Here is a 19,394-nt window from a genome sequence, read left to right as displayed (position 1 = left end):
GTTGAGAGGTATGTATGTGGGACAAGAGTTGCTGGTTCCCCTCCAGCGTTTCCTTGGCCTGCCGTTGTCAATTACACTGATGGGACTAGAACCTCCACCCTGCCCGCCGGCCCCGCCCGGAACTCAGGGCTGAACTGCTGTAGCACCCAGCTCCCAGGACTTAACCCATATTGTTCCTCCCCATAGCCAATACGCCCCCTCCCTCAGAGACTCAGTGGAATTGACAAACCATTTGGCTTCCTCTTTGTTTCTCAAAGCTCTTGGCTCCAGCCTCCCTGCCTTCCCATCCCAGGTTTCCCTAAATCCCTGGGTCTCCCTCCTTGATTTCTGTCTCTCGGTGCCCACCTGCACGGATGGGCCTGCGTCCAGGCTCCCATCCCTGCCTCGCACACGATGCCGCTTCTGAAAAGCTCCCAGATCCAGACCTTGGATGGGGCTTCCTGTCCAGAACCAACTGGCAGGAGGTTTGCTTTGTACTTGCTTTGGCCATCAGCGGGAGACCCTCGGAAAGGAGCATTCCCCACTCTTGAGAACTTTGTGGGTTTTTCAAGCTTGTTATGTCAAGGAACCTTCCTGGGAGTGTTTTTCATTTCCTGACCTGCTCTTCTATTTGAGACATTGAAAGGCCCCACGATTTCTTCTGTCATTCACCATCTTGCTTTCTCTCTCTCTCTTCCCACCCCACACCCCGTTCCTTTGCTTTTTATCTGGCCATAGAGAGCAGGGCTAAGGGAGGGCTCAGAGGAGAAAGTCAAACCACCTCGTCCCAGGGCCCCAGAGAGTGACACGGGAGACGAGGACCAGGACCAGGAGAGGGACGCGGTGTTCCTGAAGGACAACCACTTGGCCATTGAGCGCAAGTGCTCCAGCATCACAGTCAGCTCCACGTCGAGCCTGGAGGCTGAGGTTGACTTCACGGTCATTGGTGACTACCATGGCAGCGCCTTCGAAGACTTCTCCCGCAGCCTGCCTGAGCTTGACCGAGACAAAAGCGACTCAGAGACCGAGGGCCTGGTGTTTTCCCGGGATCTCAACAAGGGGGGCCTCGGCCAGGAAGATGAGTCTGGGGGCATCGAGGATAGCCCGGATCGAGGGGCCTGCGCCACCCCCGATATGCCCCAGTTTGAGGTACAGTGGAGCATCCTGGATACCTGGGCCCGGCGGGCACTGCATGTTCAGAGGGCCCCGGGGCCATCTGCGAGAAGACCGAGCCGCCAGCCTGAAGCTCTGTTTCGTGTTGCATGACTGCCCCTCGCAGAAAGCATGGTTCTGTGCTCGCATGTTTGCCATCTTGGTTCACCCCTAACGTGCACTCCTTGGCGTTTTAACCCTGTGACCCCATCGCTTGCCTGCTTGCCCGAGGTCAGGTGATGCTAGGAGGTCTGGTCTTAACCCGCCTCCTCTCCCTGTCTGTGTTGCATGGCACCTGCAGAAGGCACGTGCTTATGGATTCGCCTGCGGCCTGGCCTGAAAGTCTATGGTTCTTCCTGATTCTGACCCGGCTCTTCTCCCCGGGGCCTGGGCTTGCTGGGGGAAGGGGCAGCGGTCTAAACCCATCTGGCCCGGGGTCTTAGGGGAGCAGCAGAAGCTCCAAGAGAAGAGGAAACATCATCACTGAGGGGGACACCAGGATCGACAGTGTCTGGGCCCCTCTGCTTTGTGTCCTTCCTTCAGAGGATCTTTGTCCCATGATCCCTTTGCCCTCTTGTCTCTTGTAGCCCCAACCTACCTCCCACCAGACCCTCCTCTCTCCGTTCCAGGCTTTGAAATACAAACTCATTGACTCTGGGCATTCACTCCGTGCTGTGCCCTCTGGGAGAAGTTTTCCTTCCCCTTCTCTGCCTTGCAAACTTGTCATGTTTCAGGACCAAGTTCGGCTCTCACATCTAGCAGATGCTTCTCTGACCACCCAGGGCAGAAGTGTGGCTCTGTCCACAGCCCCCTTGCTCTGCGATGTTTCTGCTCCTGGCATCCTCCTAGGTAGTCAGGCCGGCGGCTGCCATGCCCACTCTCCCCCACGGTGGCAGCTCCTCTAAGCCTGCGCGTGCCAGGCACTAATAGACAATTAACTGGATGAATGGCTTGATCTCACGGTTACAGTCATCTATAAGAATCCCTCTCACTACCCTCCCAACCAGATGGCAGGCTTTTTCATTCATTCATTCATTCAGCTCTCATATACTCACGGTCCCATGAACTGACCTTGCTGGGGGAGTCTGAAGAAACTGATCATTTAACCGAAGACTTCTAGAGGAGAGGTTGAAAACCGATGGCCCCAGGCCAGATCTGGCTAACACAGATGTTTTTGTTGACCCTCATCAAAAAATCAGGACGTGGAATATAAAATCCACAGGTGTTTTTTTTTTAATCATTAAAAAATATCAGATGATCCGAGTCATTCAGAAGCCATGGCTGCTATTGGCCAAACCTGAGTGGTGAGAATATGTGTCCTCCTGTTCACCCCAGTCCTCCATAAGCCTAATTCACCCCTTTACATCTCCTGCCTGGCCCCCCCGAGGCCCCCAGGTGTGTGACTCCTGCTTTCAAGAGCAGTTCAAAGGAAGCAGCTGGGATGGGGCAGCATAATTGTTGAGGTCTGTCAGGATTCAGTGGCAAGTATCTAAGGACAAGTTCTTAGTGGGAGGCCTGGCACAGAGCCTGTTAATTGAATAGTAGATGTTCTTTTTCAGGTAGCCTAAAAACCAGCTTCTAGCCACCAGGAGCGGATGTGCGCCAAGGTCATGAGTGGCCCATCTGGGTGCTGCTGGTGGCCCTGGCTCCCCCCTGGGGCTGGCTGTCTGGGATGGCTCGCCGTGCCTCTTTGCCCTGACCTGTGTGCTCTTCCTGAGCCCTGGCCTGCTGCAGGGGTGGGAGAGATGCCACAGCGGCCTGTGAGCAGGAGTCAGGCAGAGGCTTGGCTTATGGAACTTTCTCCCTCTTCTCCCTACAGCCTGTGAAAGCGGAAACCATGACTGTCAGCAGCCTGGCCATCAGAAAGAAGATTGAGCCCGAGGCTGTCCTGCAGACCAGAGTCAGCGCTATGGATGCTAGCCAGGTAACCGGGGCCTTCCACTGCATCTTGAGCACAGGACATTTAGGGGTGGGGTCCTCACCCGGGCCAAGCCCCCGGGCCAACTCTTGCCACTCCAGCTTCCCCAGGGCCTCCAGGTTCACCTTGATACTCTTCTGAGCTTTGCTGTCCTCCGTGAGCTCTGGGGTTGGCCGGTGGAATGAACTCCTGTCCTGGGCAGACCACACACACCTCTTACAGCCTCAACTTTCCATCTCTAAAATGGGAATGATCATGTCTCCCTGTCCTCCTGGGACTGCTGTAAGGGCTAGCAGCAAGTGGACTAGACTGTGGCTCTCAGATTGCTTGAAGGAGTTTGAGAAGTTTCTTGAGGTAGCTCAGGGGCTGCTCTGGGGGAGAGAGAGGGAGCAATCCCAATCCAACTGTTGTCAGAATGACTCACATTGGATTATTATTATTTTTTTTTTACACACGTGGGGTTTCCGTGTCAGATTGGCAAAATGAACAAACTGAGAAAAAGATTTTAAAAAATCATTTGCCTTAACAAGATGAAGCATACTTGGTACCCTGGACAGAGTGGTCCAAAAGAGACACAGGTGTCGAGGTTTCTCTTGCAGTGTTTTGATTTTTAAACTTTGAACCTTGAGACTTGTAGGTGTGATAGATGCCCCCTGAGTTCCTCCTGGCCAGAGGAGGTGCAGTGCTAGGGGCAGAGACTAGTCTGCATCTCAAGAAATAAGTAAGGTATAAACCAACACAATGTGTACAATTGTGTCGTTTCCAGAATGTTCTTTCCCCCGTTTGTAACATGCACAGTGGTCTCTGTGGCAGCTGGTGCAGCAGCCAAGACGCTCGAGTTCTGACGAACTATGTGATCTCAAGCAGCATGCCTCCTCTGTGGCCTCTTTTGTTTTAGTGACCAGTGTTTTATTTTGTTTTCCTGTAGAAAAATACAGAGAAAACCTAAATAGGCCCCAAAGTCAACAGCCCAGTAATCCATACTGACATCAAAACAAAATGACAAAGTGTTCACAGTTATGAAATTCAAACAGAACAAACTGAAATTTTTCTTACGATTCTTCCCAGAAAAAAAAGATGTATATGTATTCCAATGTATACACTGACATCTCTAGCGTGTAGAATTTTACACAAAAGAGATCCTCTTTTACACCTGACCTTTTTTAAAAAAAGATTTTATTTATTTATTTGACAGAAAGAGATCACAAGTAGGCAGAGAGGCAGGCAGAGAGAGGGGGAAGCAGGCTTCCCGCCGAGCAGGGACCCCCCAACGTGGGGCTTGATCCCAGAACCCTGAGACCATGACCTGAGCCAAAGGTAGAGGCTTAACCCTTTGACTGTCTTGGAGCTCACTCCTCATTGCCCTCTGTGGGCCCACCTTACACTCAGTCCCACTTAGGAGTGGGTCCTGACTTACCCTGCAGTCTCCCGTCAATGGGCCTGCGGCTATTTTGTCCTTGTCAGTTAACGATGAATGCTTCAGCAAACTTCTTCGTTCACACTTCTTGGCAACTTTTTCAGAGTTGATATCCAAAGGATGAACTCCCGGCTGTGGAATCACTAGGTCAAGGAACACAGGAATTGAGGTTTGCTTAGGGCTTGCAAAATTATCTGCAATTGCTTGTCCTTTGCCAAATAAGATGATTCAAACAAACTGGGGGCATGTGAGGACCCCCCCCCCCCGTAATTCAGGCTGTGTGCGGACAAGCCCGTCTGCCCGCTAGCGCTTGTTTGCTCACACAGCCCGTCCCTCTGTAGCTGGGAATGCCACCTGCCCAGGTACCAGATGCTCCAGGCAGAGGCGGTGTGCCCCCCCCACCTCTATCTCTCTTATGACTCCTCTGGCCAGCAGGTTGATGGGACTGCCCCAGGGGGAAAGGAGTCCATAACAACCACTCCCTCCATCACCACAGAGACCATATCGACCACCATGGTAAGTAGGACCCAAGGGTCTTCCCTCTCTGACCAGCTTCCTTGCCCTCAGGCAGCCAGATAACAGCATCACGTCCCTGGCTGTCTGGGGTGGTCCTCCTCTGCCCTCCCCGCATCAGGCATGGGACACAGAGTCGACCTCTTCTTGTCAGGCACCATCGTTACCACAGGACACCCAGTCAGATCTCAGTTTTCCAAACGGAATGATGTGGGAAGTGGGATCTCTGAGTCTCAGTTATCTGCACCGTCTCAGCCACAGCAGGGGTAGAGGGAGGGCAGTACCATTCAATTATGTGATTATGGGCAAGGCGTGAGGATTGAGCTTGAAAGTCCCTGACAGACCGTGGCGGCTGTGCAGTTTCTCATGTCTCGGGCCACTTCCTTGCCTTGGTCAGTAGATGGCGTGCAGGGAGCCTAAAACTGGAAAATCAAGATTTGGGGACCATCTCCTCAGGCTCTGGTTCTGATACTGATGTGCTGCCTGACCTGTGAAGGAGGGTCTTTGGCCTCAGATGTCTTCATCTGTAAAATGGGAGTAATCCCCATTCTGCCTATTTCATAGGCTCTTTTTTTTTTTTTTAAAGATTTTATTTATTTATTTGAGAGAGAGAAAGATCACACCAGCACAAGCAGGGGGCCGGGCAGCAGAGGGCAAGGGAGCAGGGAACCCAACATGGGGCTCCATCCCAGGACTCTGGGATCATGACCTGAGCCAAAGGCAGAGGCTTAACCAACTGAACCACCCAGGAGCCCCTGGTTCACAGGTTCTTAAGAGAGTCCAGTAATGTCACATCCCTTAATGATGACATAGACCAGATAGCTTTAGGCACCCAGGCTGTGTCGCCAGGCAAGCTGCCAAGAACTGTGTGTGGGTGATCTCACTGAGTCCTTACAAAAACTGGAGGGGATTCTCTTTTTTCTGCACACTTTACAAATGAAGAATCCGAAATGCAGGGAGGTAAGGTGACTTCCTTAGGTCACACACCCAGTACGTAGTAGAGGCAGGTCCAACCCAGAAGCCTCACTGTGCCCCTCAACTGCTCTGTACCCTCATCCCGACCACTGTGAACACTGACCCCTGGGGCCGGGGTCAGGGCCAGGGTCGGGGCCGGGGCTGGATCTGTCTTGAGTCGGTGTAAAGTTGTTTTCAAATGCTCTCTCTTGCCAAACCCCCGATAGACACCTAGGAAGGGCATGGCGTTTAGACTTACCCAACAGGTAGGTTTTGAGCAAACAAAAACAAATAACTCTGAACTGGTTATCAGCTCGCACCCTCTTTCCTGGTCACTCTGTCCCACCTCTGCCTCAGTCCTTCTCCATGTGGCATCGGGACACTTCTAGGGCTAAATTTAAGTTCACACTACGGTGAGTAGGGAGTTACATCGCTCATTTACCCATGTGCCCACCCACCCACCCATCCATCCATTCATTTCTTCCAAAAACATTTCTTAGTCTCTGTTGCCTGCCTGATTCGGAACACAGAGTTGAAGGAAATCTACTGCCTGCGGGAAGACATTTGTTCTAGTAGCGATCACGGGCACGTGTCATTGTTTAGGTCCTGGGCACACAGTGGTGAACAAGGCCCAGCTCTCCCACGTCCTGGCAGGATGACCCCTGGGCAAGTTATGTGAACCTCTCCAAGCCTCAGTTTCCTCTTCTGTAAAACGGGGTGACGGGGATCAGTAATAGCACATCCCTCAAAGGGTCAACCCAAGGAGGCACCAAGGTAATCTGTGCAAAGGCGTGCCTGGCACGTAGGAAGTGGTCTGTAAATGTGAGTTGCTGTACTTTTGCCCTGCCTTCATGGAACAGGGTGACAGTGCTTTCTGGGGGGCACAGGGAGGACGGGTATGGGGTGACACCCATGCCAGGAGGACTGAGAAGGCTTTACCTCAGCAGGGACAGCTGAGCCATCCTTTGAGGATAAATGACAGCATGCCCACAGCAGAAGGCGTTCTAGGCAGTGGGGACAGCAGGTGCAAAGGCAGGGATAGGAAGGAGCGGAGCATTTGGGGAAAGGCAGGTGGTCAGTGAAGCAAGATGTCAGGTGTGTGGAAGAGGAGCGGGGCGGGGGAGAAGAGGCTGGAAAGGCAGTCTGGGCCAGGGCGCGAAGGGCCTCAGATGTCACATAGGAAGTTCACGCTTTATCTACTGTGACAGTGGGGGGCAGTAGGGCATCCCTTCAACTTCCGAAATGGGCGTGATGTCATCAAATGTGTGTTTCTGTGTTTTAGAAAGATTACCCTGGCAACTCTGTGGGACGTCACGAGAGAAAATGTCCCTCTTGTCCTCCCTCCCTTCCTCCTTCCTTCCCTCAGCAAATACTTGTTGAATGCTGTGTGATGCGCTGTGAGCCCAGCACTGAGGGAGACAGAAAGTGCCCCGAGCATGCACGCCGTTGGGAGAGATGGAAAGAGAAGGCAGGGAACTGGTTTAGGGGCTGCGGCCGAGCTGGTGTGCAAGGAGGTAGATGCTGAGAAGGTGGGCAGGGTTGAGGGATAACCAGGGGGAGGAACGTGCAGGATTTGGTCATTGACAGAATGTTCAGGTGACAGAGGACCCAATGGGGTCTTCTGTCTTAGGGCTGGTGGCCTAACCCTGACCTAGCCATTTTTGAAGAACACTCCTGGGAACCTTTAGAAAAGCAAATCTCTGCACCCCGCCCCCCAAACCTATCAAATCAGAAACTCTGGAGCACACCCAGAAGGTGTGACACCCCTCTAGTTGGAGAAGCTCTGATACAGAGAGCCCTGGAGGGGGTTACTCGTTAGTGGGGAGGCAGTGAATTCCATGTTGGATCTCTCATGAGTCTAAGGTGTCTATGGGACATTTCCAGGGGGAAATACTGAGGAAACAATTGGTTTTAAAGTCTGGGTTTCGAGAAAGATCTGGGCTCTGATAGAGGACAGGGGCCTTGTGAGAAAGCCTTGACTGGCTGAGGCGGCCCCGAGAGAGGGTAGCGAGGAGGAGAGCCCTCAGCTGGAGGGAGGAAGGGTCCAGAGCAGAGACGGTGGCATTGCCGTGGCCAGGGAGAGAAGCCACACCTCCTGGAGACAGGAGAGAGGACTGGCCAGAGATAAAGGAGAGGCGGGCAGCGCAGATGGTGCCTTGTTTCAAACGACCTGTGTCCCCTTTAGTGGCCTCCCTTTTCAGTGGGAAGGTGGAGGTGAGGCTGTGTTTGGGACAGAGGGAGCCTGTGGGAGATGAAGAGGCTTAAGGGGAGAATTGCCCGGAGCGGCAGTAGGACTCAGAGGGGCTGGTGACTCTCCCGAGGCTGGCAGCAAGGAAGCACGGAGCCCAGAAGGCTGCCGCCCCTCTTTTTCTGAATCGAAGCACAGTTGACACACAGCGTGACATTGGTTTCAGGTGTATGACATCGTGATTTGACAGCTCTGTGTATGCGGTGCTCACCGCAGGTGTAGCTGCCATCTGTCCCCACACAACCCTGTTACAGTACCACTGCCTGTGTTCCCTGTGCCGTACCCTTCATGCCCGGGACCTGTTCATCCCAGAACCGGAAGCCTGCACCTCTCGCTCCCCTTCACCCCTGGCTGCCCGTCCCTCCCCCCACTGCCCCTCGGGCAACTCCTAGTTCTCCGTCTTTACGATCTGTTTATGCTTTTCTCATGGTCTGTTTGGTTTTTGCGATTCCACGTAGAAGTGAAATCATACGGCATTTGTCTTTGTCTGACTTATCTCACTTAGCATCATACCCTCAAGGTCCATCCGTGCTGTTGCAAATTGTCAGATCTCATTCTTGTTTATGGCTGAATAAGAGCATTGTATATCACATCCTCTTTATCCATTTTCTCCCGGTGGACACTTGGGCTGCTCCCGTATCTTGGCTATTGTAAATGATGCTGCAAAAAACATAGGGGTGCATATGTCTTTTCATTTAATGTTTTGATTTGCATTTACCTGATGAGTGATGCGGAGCAGCTTTCTGTGTCTGTGGGCAAGGCTGCCCGCTTTTTGGCCTACCGCCTGGCCACATTCTGGGACTCCATCTGAGAAAGTTGCTCACTAGTGGAATGCCACGTAAATGCCAAGGTCACTGCCTTGGTCAGAGGCAGGCTCCGGGTCAGGTGGGGAGTGGTAGGCAGGGCGAAGGCAGAGAGAGGGCTGCCATCCTTACCTGTCCCCTGGCAGGCAGAGGTTGTACAGACCAGGACCAGGGCTCAGCTAGAACAGACATAGCTCTGAGTCCCTGGACAGACTGGGTTGGGCCCAAGATGGTGCAGAAGGTGGGAGGTAGAGGCTGGCGACCAGGCCCCCTGACAAACGTGGGGCATGAGTCTCTAGTGGTTAGAATCCACCATAGGACCAGGAGAGCTGCCGCAGGGTGAGCATTCTGAGGGCAGAGAAGTGTTGCACGTTGGGCTTGGAGTCTGACAAACGTTGGGGGGACATGAATAAGCCACTTGATGTTCTCTGGCCTTCTAGCTTCTCAACTCTGAAGCCAGAGTATTAAAACAATTTCCTGTGGTTGTTCTGAGGATTAAATGAGATAGCGCATCCTTAACATAATACCGAGCACATGGCAAGGACTCAGAAGTAGGTATTATTACGTTGTGGGTAGCTAGCCTGTGTTCTTGTGTTTATCCGAAGATTGGGATTTGCCAAGCCCTTTCTCCTCTGTTAACATCATAATGTCTCTGAGGGAGTTGGGCAGGGTGTCTTTTTACAAAAAAATGTTTAAGGCTTAATATTTTTAGGGCAGTTTATTTTTTTAGAGCTGTTTCACAGCAGAACTGAGAGGAAGGGACCCTGTATGCTCCATAAATGGGGATATATACAGAGTTATATATAGAGAGAGATTTTCCACATGCTCCTTACCCCTGCACATGCGCAGCCTCCCTCATAATCGTTACCATCAGCAAACAGACATTGCAGGGGTCCCGTTTTATAGGTAAATCCATGAGACCCATGGAATGGAGGTGGCTGTGCCCAGCTTGGGGCTAGATCATGGCAGGGCCAGGACGAGAGCCTGAATGTCTCCCCTCCTTTGGTAGTTTGCCCTTGTCCCTAACCCCAGGCACTGTACATGTTGAGCGAGTGAGTGTGTGAGCCAGTGAGAGCTAAGTATGAGAGCAGGTGTGTGTGTGCAGGTTCTAAGTGCGTGACAGTGTCACTCCTCAACCTGGTGGCCGTGAGAACAACACAGCTGTGCGCTCTGGCCGTCCTGGGGGCCCACTCACGCGAGATCCGGCCATCTGAGCACTATTGTTTCCCCAGGAGAACAGTCTCAAGTCCGGGAAGGGGGCAGCTGCCATGATCCCAGGCCCACAGACGGTGGCCACGGATATCCGTTCTCTTTCTCCGGTAAGTGGGTAGGGCCAGCTCAGGCTAGGGGACTCTGTGCTAAGAATGCAGTCCGTAGGTGGCCCGAGTGAGCACAGCGTAGAGCCCAGTGGGCTTCCCTTTGAAGCACAATGCCAGGAACATGGATCGCTCTCAGATGCCTGTAGGGCTCCCTTGTGCCCACCAGTCTCATCCATCACCTCCACCCCCCACATACACACACCAGAGGAGGGCATCGTAGCTTAGGGTGATGCAGCCCCCGTTCTTGGTGATGCCTGTGATGGGACAGCTCATTTGCATCTGCTGTCCTTACTGCCCAGGAGGAAAGATGGAGTAGAAGTCCAAAGGCTTGCACTCTGGACATGGCTCTTTCTTTCTTTTTTTTTTTTTTTAAAGATTTTATTTATTTGTCAGAGAGAGAGAGAGAGCGAGCACAGGCAGACAGAATGGCAGGCAGAGACAGAGGGAGAAGCAGGCTCCCTGCCGAGCAAGGAGCCCGATGCGGGACTCGATCCCAGGACGCTGGGATCATGACCTGAGCCGAAGGCAGCCGCTTAACCAACTGAGCCACCCAGGCGTCCCTGGACGTGGCTCTTTCAATGGTTCCCGTGAGGGTGAGGCTGTCACTGTGAAGTCTCTTGCATTTCCTACATTCTCCAAGCCTGTCCTTCTCCTTCTCTAGCCCCGGAGGCCACGTGTTCTCAGCAGTGACAAGAGTGGGGAGTTTGGGAGGGCTCTGTTTTTACCCTGGATCCCCCATTCATTCTTCTGAGCTGCCAGGATTCTTCCCCCGCCCCACCCAAAGGTTTATTTATTTATTTATTTGACAGAGAGAGACCGTAAGAGAGGGAACACAAGCAGGGGGAGTGGGAGAGGGAGAAGCAAACTTCTGGCTGGAGCAGGGAGCCCAATGCGGGGTCCGATCCCAGGACCCTGGGATCATAACCTGAGCTAAAGGCAGATGCTTAATGACTGAGCCACCCAGGTGCCCCAGCTACCAGGATTCTTAAAATCTGGGGTCTTGTTAGAATTCTGGGCCTCAGCAATCTCAGGTTCTAGGAATCTGAGAGTCAGTGGTTTGAGAATGTCATGGATCAAGCATTCTGAAGATTCCAGTATTCCTGAATTCTTAGAATCAGTGATTTGAAGCATCTTGGACTTCCAAACTTCACCCTTCTGGGGCCCCCTTGGTTTACTCTCCCCACCCCCACCCTGCAGAGCCCAGTGTCCTTACCTGACCCCGGGGGTGGGGGTGGTTATATTCCGCAGATCATCGGGAAAGATGTCCTCACCAGCACCTACGGCGCCACCGCGGAAACCCTCTCCACCTCCACCACCACCCATGTTACCAAAGTGAGTAGCAGCAGGGCACCGTCTGCCCCCACCCTGGCTGTGGGGCTGGGCAAGGTCACGGCCATCGCTGTGCCTTATATCATGGACAGAGAAGACCGGCAGTGGTCTAGCTTCTGGAGTGCTATGTATGCGCTTTGTTCTGTACTATGGGTCATCCTAGGCACGGGCCCCGCCCCTCATCATCGGCAGCCAGGCTGGCAGGGGGGGTGGGGGCAAGACCCCCTTCCTGGAAGCAGTTCGGAGTCATGGCTTTTGCACCTTATAGACCTTACGTGCTGGCAGGATTTAGAAGGGATGAGGTAAGGAAGCCTCAGAGAGTGAGGAGGGCTCTTCTGGAGAAAGTAGGATTTGTGCGGGGTCTTAGGAAGCCGGGTAGGACTCGTGACGGAGGAGAGGACAGACACAGATGTTCTCTAAGCAACACAGGAGATGGGAGCAGAGACTGCATTTGTTTATTTGTTCACATTTGTTAGTGAACGCCAAGCTGCTGCCTGCCTCTGTGCGAGGGGCACAGGTGACGGCTGGAAGTGCTGCATGTTTGTGGGGATGGCGGTGGGGGCGGGGGGGTCTCCGTCAGGGAGAAGTAGCGTGGAGGGGGCGGAAATTGGGGTGGGCTGGAGGCAGGGGAAGCCAAATAGAGACAAACGAGACAAAGCCCAGGACAGATGAGACTAGGAAGGGTTTAAGAGCCATTGGAACACTGTCAAGATTTTTTAACTGGGGAGTGACCCAGCACAAAGAGGTTTAAGAAGAGGAGATTAGGTCCATCAGTGTATACAGGTAGATGGGAAAGCGAAGAGAGAGGGGTGTGGAGTGACTAGGGATGGGTGCCCTGGACCGGTGGGGGAAGGAAGAGGCAGGACTACGGGAGGGGATCACTCCCTATGCATCAGCTGTGATGCAGCCAATGAGCGCAGCCCGGGGTGGGGGGGTGCAGGAGGGAGGCAGGAGGGGGCACAGGCTGGAGAAGAAAGCCTGGAGGAGAGGGGCTGGGAAGGCAGTTTGAGGGGTTGAGGGGGAGGTTCTGCCGAGCCATCTAAGGGAGAAGTCTGCTAGGTACCACTGGCCGTTATGCACACACCAACTGTCCCAGCCCTGCCGCATCCCGTGTACGCAGGATTCAGCACCTTTGCACATTCCCAGGAAGCTCCCTCCACAACACCCCCACCCACCCACCAAAAGCATTTGTGAGCAATGTTGACTTCACTGAAAGTTTTATGGGAGGGTTTTCCATCACACACCCTGCTGCATACAGCTCAGAAAACTGTTCTGCCTGAAGTTGCTCCCCTCCCTCCTCCCTGCAAACCAGGAGTCCCCTTCTTTCTGTCCGTTCCTGGCTCCTGCTGGGATTTCCCTCAGCTACCACCCTCCTTGATATGCCAAGCAGTTAGCTCCTTCCCCATCTTCTACTTCTAGACTTGTGCCCAAACCCTGCCCTTTCGGAAAACAGTGGACGTTATAAGCATCACCAACGTGGTTTTCTCTTGTAGTGTTGTTTGAAGTCATTTAAGATAGAACCGTGTCACCATTCACATTTCATTCATGTGTTCATTCAACAACTCTGCATTTAGCACCTGCCCTGGTCAGATTGGACAGGGGGGAGGGATGGAGGGGAAACAGAAATGAGCAAAAGGCAGCCCCTGCCCTCAAGAGCTCCAGCCTAGCGAGCCAGGCCGGGTCACGCACACAAGGTCAGCATGAGGCAGAGAACCCCAGAAGTGGCGTGAGAGAGATAGACTTGGTGGTCGGGGAGTACCAAGGCAGGAGGGGGGCAGGGTCACCAACCTGGATTAGAGAAGCATGACTTGAGCTGGGCTCGGAAGACCTAGAGGGGGCAGTTTGGTCGTTAGGGGAGTGGTAGCCGCGGGCAAGACGTGCCATCTAAAGTCCCAAAAACCAGAAGAGGGAGCCAGGAGAGAAGGTGACTGCTGGTTCCAGCCTCGTCCTTGAGGGGTGCTTTGGATGGGTGCCCTGTCACACCCTGGCAGGACCCAGAGCTGACCTTCCTGCCCTTTCACTCTGCAGACTGTGAAAGGGGGATTTTCTGAGACGAGGATCGAGAAGCGGATCATCATCACTGGGGATGAAGATGTTGATCAAGACCAGGTATGAGGGTAGGGAACGCTGATCCTGGGGGCAGTCCCCAGCCCCTCCCATATTGGGTCACCTGTGGACAGCTGCCCTTGTGGGCAGAGGGTCAAGTCCATTTCATGCTGATCCTTTATTCAGACAAGGAGCCCCAAATGAGCCCCAAAAGAAGGGGCATAGAATGGGAGCCCGAAGAAGCCAGAGACCCCAAGCTCTGGGCTCTCCCTTTTAACTCTTTGACCAATGCCTCTCCTGGGCCTCAGTTTCCACAACTGTACAGGAAGGGGCTTGTCGGTCTCCATGGTCCCTCCTGTATTCGATATCCATTCCTCACTTTGTTGCTCCTGTCTACCAGGCCCTGGCTTTGGCCATCAAGGAGGCCAAGCTGCAGCATCCTGACATGTTGGTAACCAAAGCTGTCGTATATAGAGAAACAGACCCGTCCCCAGAGGAGAGGGACAGGAAGCCACAGGTAAGACCTCTGAGGCTCAGCAGCCAGGAGAGGGAGGTGGTGAGATCTTCCGAGGGTCGTTTCTATCAGGTGGCTTGGTCCCAAGCACAGCTTTAAGTCCCCACGTTCCTGGTTTGTGGCTCAAAGGAGAGAAGTTGCTTCCTCAAATATAACAAATCAGAGTGGGGAGTGGGGGTGGGGAAGACTGGTTCTTTGGCTTCTTGGGGGCTTCAGGCCCAAGTCTATCTGGACGTGATAAGGCCAGGGAGTGAGGGTGGATAACCTGTCCTGAGGCGGGACAGCTGGAGACAAGCATAGCCTTACTGGCCATTACCTAAAAACCTGAAGCCAGAAAAAGGCCCCTTAGGCCAAGGGCCACCTTCCTGTCCCTGAATCTCTGCCTCTATCACAGGTCAGTGGATGTTGCTAAGGGGGAATATGATGACCAGAGTCCTTGATCCCATCTGTGTTGCTAGATCGCAAACCCTTGACTTCTCAGGCTACCTTGGGTCAGAAACTTACTTTTCTGTTTCCTTATGGATGGACCATGCCTTGCTGAACAAGAGGAAGGAGATGGTACTCTAGCAGATAGGGCTTTTATTAGCCTAAATTGGGGGAGGTGTTATTCTGGTCCCTCTGGAAATCGACTGAATTTTATCAGGCATATAAAATGAAATCTCACAGACATTGAGTTGAGTGGGAGAATTCTATTTAAGTTCAAAAGTAGGCCAAACTAATCAGTGATGGTAAAAGTCAGAATACTGCTTAGTTCCGGGATGTGATATTGACAGGAAGAGTCACGGGGAAACCTTTGGGGGTGCTGGAAATGTCAGCATCTTGAACGGGGTAGGTCACATGGGTGTAGACATGTATAAAAATGTGTCGGGCTATATACTTGGATTTGTGCTACAGTGAAAAAAGAACTCGTCTCAAAGACCCCTACAAGCAGCAGATCTCCTTTGGCCCTCTTCCCTGATTGAATAAGACTGTGTTTTCTAGAAAGATACAAGAATGTGGATCACCACTCCCTTCTTGTCAGAAGAAAATGCACTGAAACATTTTCCTTCCACCTTGAAGGGCTGCCAAGCCCTGGTCTAGACTGTGCTGTCCAACAGAACTTTCTGCAGTGATGGACAGGTTTTCTTCATACCATGCAAGACACATAGCTTTCGAGCAATTGCAGTTGGCTAATCTGAAATCAGACATGCTTTAAGGGTAAAATGTATGCAGGGATTTGAAGACTTAATATGAGACAAGGCCTGCAATATGTCTCAATAGTGTTTCTATTAATTACAACCTCAAATGATCATATTTGGATGTATTGGTTTAAGTAAAATATATTATTAAAGTTCATTTCCCCTGTTTCTTTTACTCTTTTTATGGTAATTTGAATTTTAGAATTTTAATTTGGCAATGAAAAGTTTCTATCTAGAAGGGTTAAGGAAATTGGAAATATCTAGAAAATTTAGCGAGTTCTAGCTAAAGGAATTTAAATTCCATACGTGGCTCTCATTTCTATTTCTGCTGGACAGCACTGCTCCTACAGAAGTAGCAGCTGGTCATGGGCAGAGCCTCCTCCCAGCCTTCCTTGGACTTCCATGCAAACAGTCCTTCCTGACCCCTCCATCGTCCAGTTATTCCTGCCCGTTGTCCCCCAGATCTCCGAGGGGTAGTGCACTGGCGGCATCACCGGGGGAATACGGGTACTGGAGAACTAAGATCATAAAGTCTGATTTAAAAGGGCTGGACCGGACCTGGGAATCTGTATTTATGCGTTAGAAGTCCATGGGCAGCTACTGGTGCAAAGAATTCTTTAAAGGATTGTGAATCCGGGGACCTGGCTCTAGTCCCAGCCATTCCCTCCTGGGCAAGCAGTTTCCTCACTTGCAAAACAAAGAGAAGGGGCAAGCCCTTTCCAGGCATGGCCTTCTGGCTGCCAGTTTGCTTTCGTAGAGTACCTATCACGGGTTTCTCCTATATTTTCCTTTCCCTGTCTTTTTGCTCCCCATCTTTCTTGGGGCATTTCCAGCCAGCCCCCCAGGCTCCTGCCTTCCCATTTTCCCACTCAGGGCTCTCGTCCCTGCTGCCATATCCTAGCCATCCCTCCCCCCGCCACACACACACACCCAGCAACCAACACCATGCAGCCTTTTACATCTGCCCACTTGGTGGGTCTCCTTCGCCCCGTTAGTTCTTCCTTGGATGGCATTGTCCACACACCACCGCGCTCTGTCTCTCCTCTCTCTCCACCCTCCTCCTTCCCTCTCTCTCCATCTCTTTCCTCACCCTCCCTTCCTCTGGTCTCTCTCTCTCCCCTTCTCTCTCTCCCTCTGTCTCTCCTCTCCTTCTCCCTCTCAGATCCTTCTGTAAAGTTCACCTTGTTCATGTCATCCTGGAAAGACAGAAGTTTCTCCCTTGCCTTTTCTCTCCATATGCTTTACACTACTTAGGAAATACCTTTGACCCCTAATATCAGCAGACTCTCTCATTCTGGGGAGGGGTCTTCTCTGAATTTGAAGACTCCTTTTTAAAGTGCTTGAAACATGTCAGTTTGATGGATGGATATATCTTGGTAGCCCACAGAAAGATCTGGAATCCTGCAAACCTGATTTCGTCTCAGCCCTGACTGCCATTAGCCATGTGACTTCGAGCAGATTGCTTAATCTCTGCACTTCGCTCATCGGCTAATGGTCAGCAACCGTAATCACAGTGACAACAATTGCTGAAATGTGTGGAGTGTCTACACTCTTCCAGGCACGAGGACACGCACTTGACCAAAGTATTGTCATCTGCTCGTTCTCATAAATGAAGAAACTGAGCCCCTGAGATGTTAGGTGACTTGCTTGGAGCCATGGGGCTTGGTGAGGGAGTCAAAGCTCATCTGTGAGACTCCAGAGAGTCTCCCTGTGGTCTTAACCTCCTTATCCCATAGGGTTGGTGAGATCCTACATACATAGCAGTTAACACGGCGCCTGGCACATAGTAAGTGCTCAGTAAAAGCTAAGGGTGATTCTGATTATTATCAACTCAAATTAAGCTGTCAAAACACTGTACATTCAGACTCTGATGTAATAAACTAAGAAGGATAAATTATAATATGGCATCATTTAGGTGTCCTTGGCATTTCTGGTGTCTAAAGTCTTTTGAAGACATCCCATGTCATGTTTACACTGAGCTATAAGACTTCAAGTGCAGCCTGCCACTGTGGGGAAAAAAAATTCCTCAGGAAGCTAGCAGAATTGAGTACAAAGAACACACCCTGAGGGGCCTGAAACTCCCTGCTAGCAATGTGCCCAGAGGAACCTCCTTGGGCCTCAGTTTCCTCATCTATAAAATGAAGTTCACCTAGGAATTGGAGCTGCGATAATAATTAGCATCTGAAAAAAAAATAATAATTAGCATCTGTGAGTGTCTTAGTTCGGGCTGCTTTGACAGCACACCATAGACTGGATGGCTTAAACAACACATGTTCATTTCTCCCAAGTATGGGGGCCTGGGAAGTCCAAGATCAAGGTGCAGGTGGCTATCTTCTCTATATGTCCTCATGTGGCAGAGTAGAGAAAGAGAATCTCTCTTGTTTATCTTTTTATAAGGGCATTAATCCTACATATGAGGGTTCCATCCTTATAACCTAAGTACCTCCCAAAGACGCCCCCCCCCCAAATCCTTTACATTGGGAATTAAGGCTTCAACATAGGAATTTTGATTGGGGGGGTGGGGGACACAAATATTCAGTCCACAGCAGTGACACACAAGGACAGCGCTTCACATACAGATCCTTAGCACTGTGAACCCGCATTCTTATCCCCCAAGGTTTCGCCATGTTCAGGGATGGACGAGAGCCCTGGGTAAGTCAGACTGTAAGCTTCTGCCGCCAGCCTGGTGCACAAGCCCTGGCTCCTTGCAGGGGTCCATCTTGCTGGCCTTTAGCTTCTCTTCCCTCCCTGAATCCTCCAGAAACATCTGTTCAGAGTGCACTTGACTCTTGGCCTTCCTTCCAGAAGTTCCTCCTCTTTGAAGTTCTTGCTCTGAGTGTGGGAAGCACACCCGTCTGACACAGGGTCTTTTTACTCCCTGCAACTCTCGGGCCAGATGTGTGGTTTCTCTTCCATCTTCTCCCACTGGCCCACCTCTCTCAGACAGGACCTGTCTGACAACACTGCAACACCCAGCTTCCTTACTTCCAAGATCTGGATGACATGGGAGGGAAAAACTGACCTGTTTCAAAGCAGGAATCTTGGCTTCTAGTCTCATTTCTGTCACCAACTCACTGGGACATTGAACCCTCTAGGTCTCCATTTTCCCATCTGTCAACTAAACTGAGAAGGATTTTGTGTCTATGACTCCCTTCACACCAGACCCTATGTGAGTGGGAAAGGGCAGAAAGGATTACTAACCTCACCCCGTTAAGTGGTTCTGGAGAGCTGCTGTGCACCATGCACAGTGATGAGCATTAGAAAGACAAAGATAGGGGCGCCTAGCTGGCTCAGTGGGTTAAAGCCTCTGCCTTTGGCTTAGGTCATGATCCCAGGGTCCTTGGATCGAGCCCCACTTCAGGCTCTCTGCTCAGCGGGGAGCCTGCTTCCTCCTCTCTCTCTTCCTGCCTCTCTGCCTGCTTGTGATCTCCGTCTGTCAAATAAATACAATCTTTAAAAAAAATTATTTAAAAAAAAGAAAGAAAGAAAGACAAAGATAAGTAAAAGGAAGCCATTGCCCTCAAGGAGAGCCAAAGGGTGTGTGGCGAAGTTAACAACAGCAGTAGTAATAATAGGAACAGTTAGGTACTTGTTCATTGGTTCCTGTTTGCTAACCTTTGTTTCTAATCCTCCCCGTAACTGCGTGAGGAAGCACCCATTTTACAGAGGAGCACAGGAGGCCTAAAGAAGTTAAGAAACTCATCCAAGATGGCAGAGCTCATAGCTCATAGAATGGGATTTGAACTCAGGCCATCTGATGGTGGACCCCATGCACCTGACCACAAAATTTTGGAGTCAAACTTGAGTTAGAATCCAAGCTCCAATTTCTTTATGGAAATGCTGCTCGCTGGGGTTTAATCCCAGGACACACAGGCCCATGGAGATGAGAGAGGAAAAACAAATAACTTCTGCAATCACAACTAAACAATTCTTAAACCAGGAGGAGGTAGGAAGAAAAGGTGAGCCGCATGTGATCTGAGCCTCTTAGTGTTAAAGGAAACTTGGACAGATTTCCAGACAGATG

General features: G+C 51.5%; 1 protein-coding gene across 16 annotated transcripts in view; it reads left to right on the top strand.

The window, feature by feature from the left end:
• Window positions 1-19,394, top strand: part of EPB41L1 (erythrocyte membrane protein band 4.1 like 1) — a 122,292-nt gene that overhangs the window by 99,263 nt on the left and 3,635 nt on the right. For 10 of the 16 annotated variants that reach the window (XM_044263104.1, XM_044263106.1, XM_044263107.1 and 7 more), the window contains 7 exons: window positions 718-1,128; window positions 2,951-3,055; window positions 4,899-4,982; window positions 10,217-10,303; window positions 11,552-11,635; window positions 13,661-13,741; window positions 14,079-14,195. In XM_044263104.1, the coding sequence (XP_044119039.1) occupies window positions 718-1,128; window positions 2,951-3,055; window positions 4,899-4,982; window positions 10,217-10,303; window positions 11,552-11,635; window positions 13,661-13,741; window positions 14,079-14,195 (969 nt within the window). The remainder of the gene's footprint in view (window positions 1-717; window positions 1,129-2,950; window positions 3,056-4,898; window positions 4,983-10,216; window positions 10,304-11,551; window positions 11,636-13,660; window positions 13,742-14,078; window positions 14,196-19,394) is intronic. The other 6 variants (XM_044263105.1, XM_044263115.1, XM_044263112.1 and 3 more) reach the window with 3 other exon arrangements.

This window comes from Neovison vison, chromosome 8 (genome assembly GCF_020171115.1).
Source record: "Neovison vison isolate M4711 chromosome 8, ASM_NN_V1, whole genome shotgun sequence".
Classification (NCBI taxonomy): Eukaryota; Metazoa; Chordata; class Mammalia; order Carnivora; family Mustelidae; genus Neogale; species Neogale vison.
This window is presented reverse-complemented; position numbering and strand designations above follow the sequence as displayed.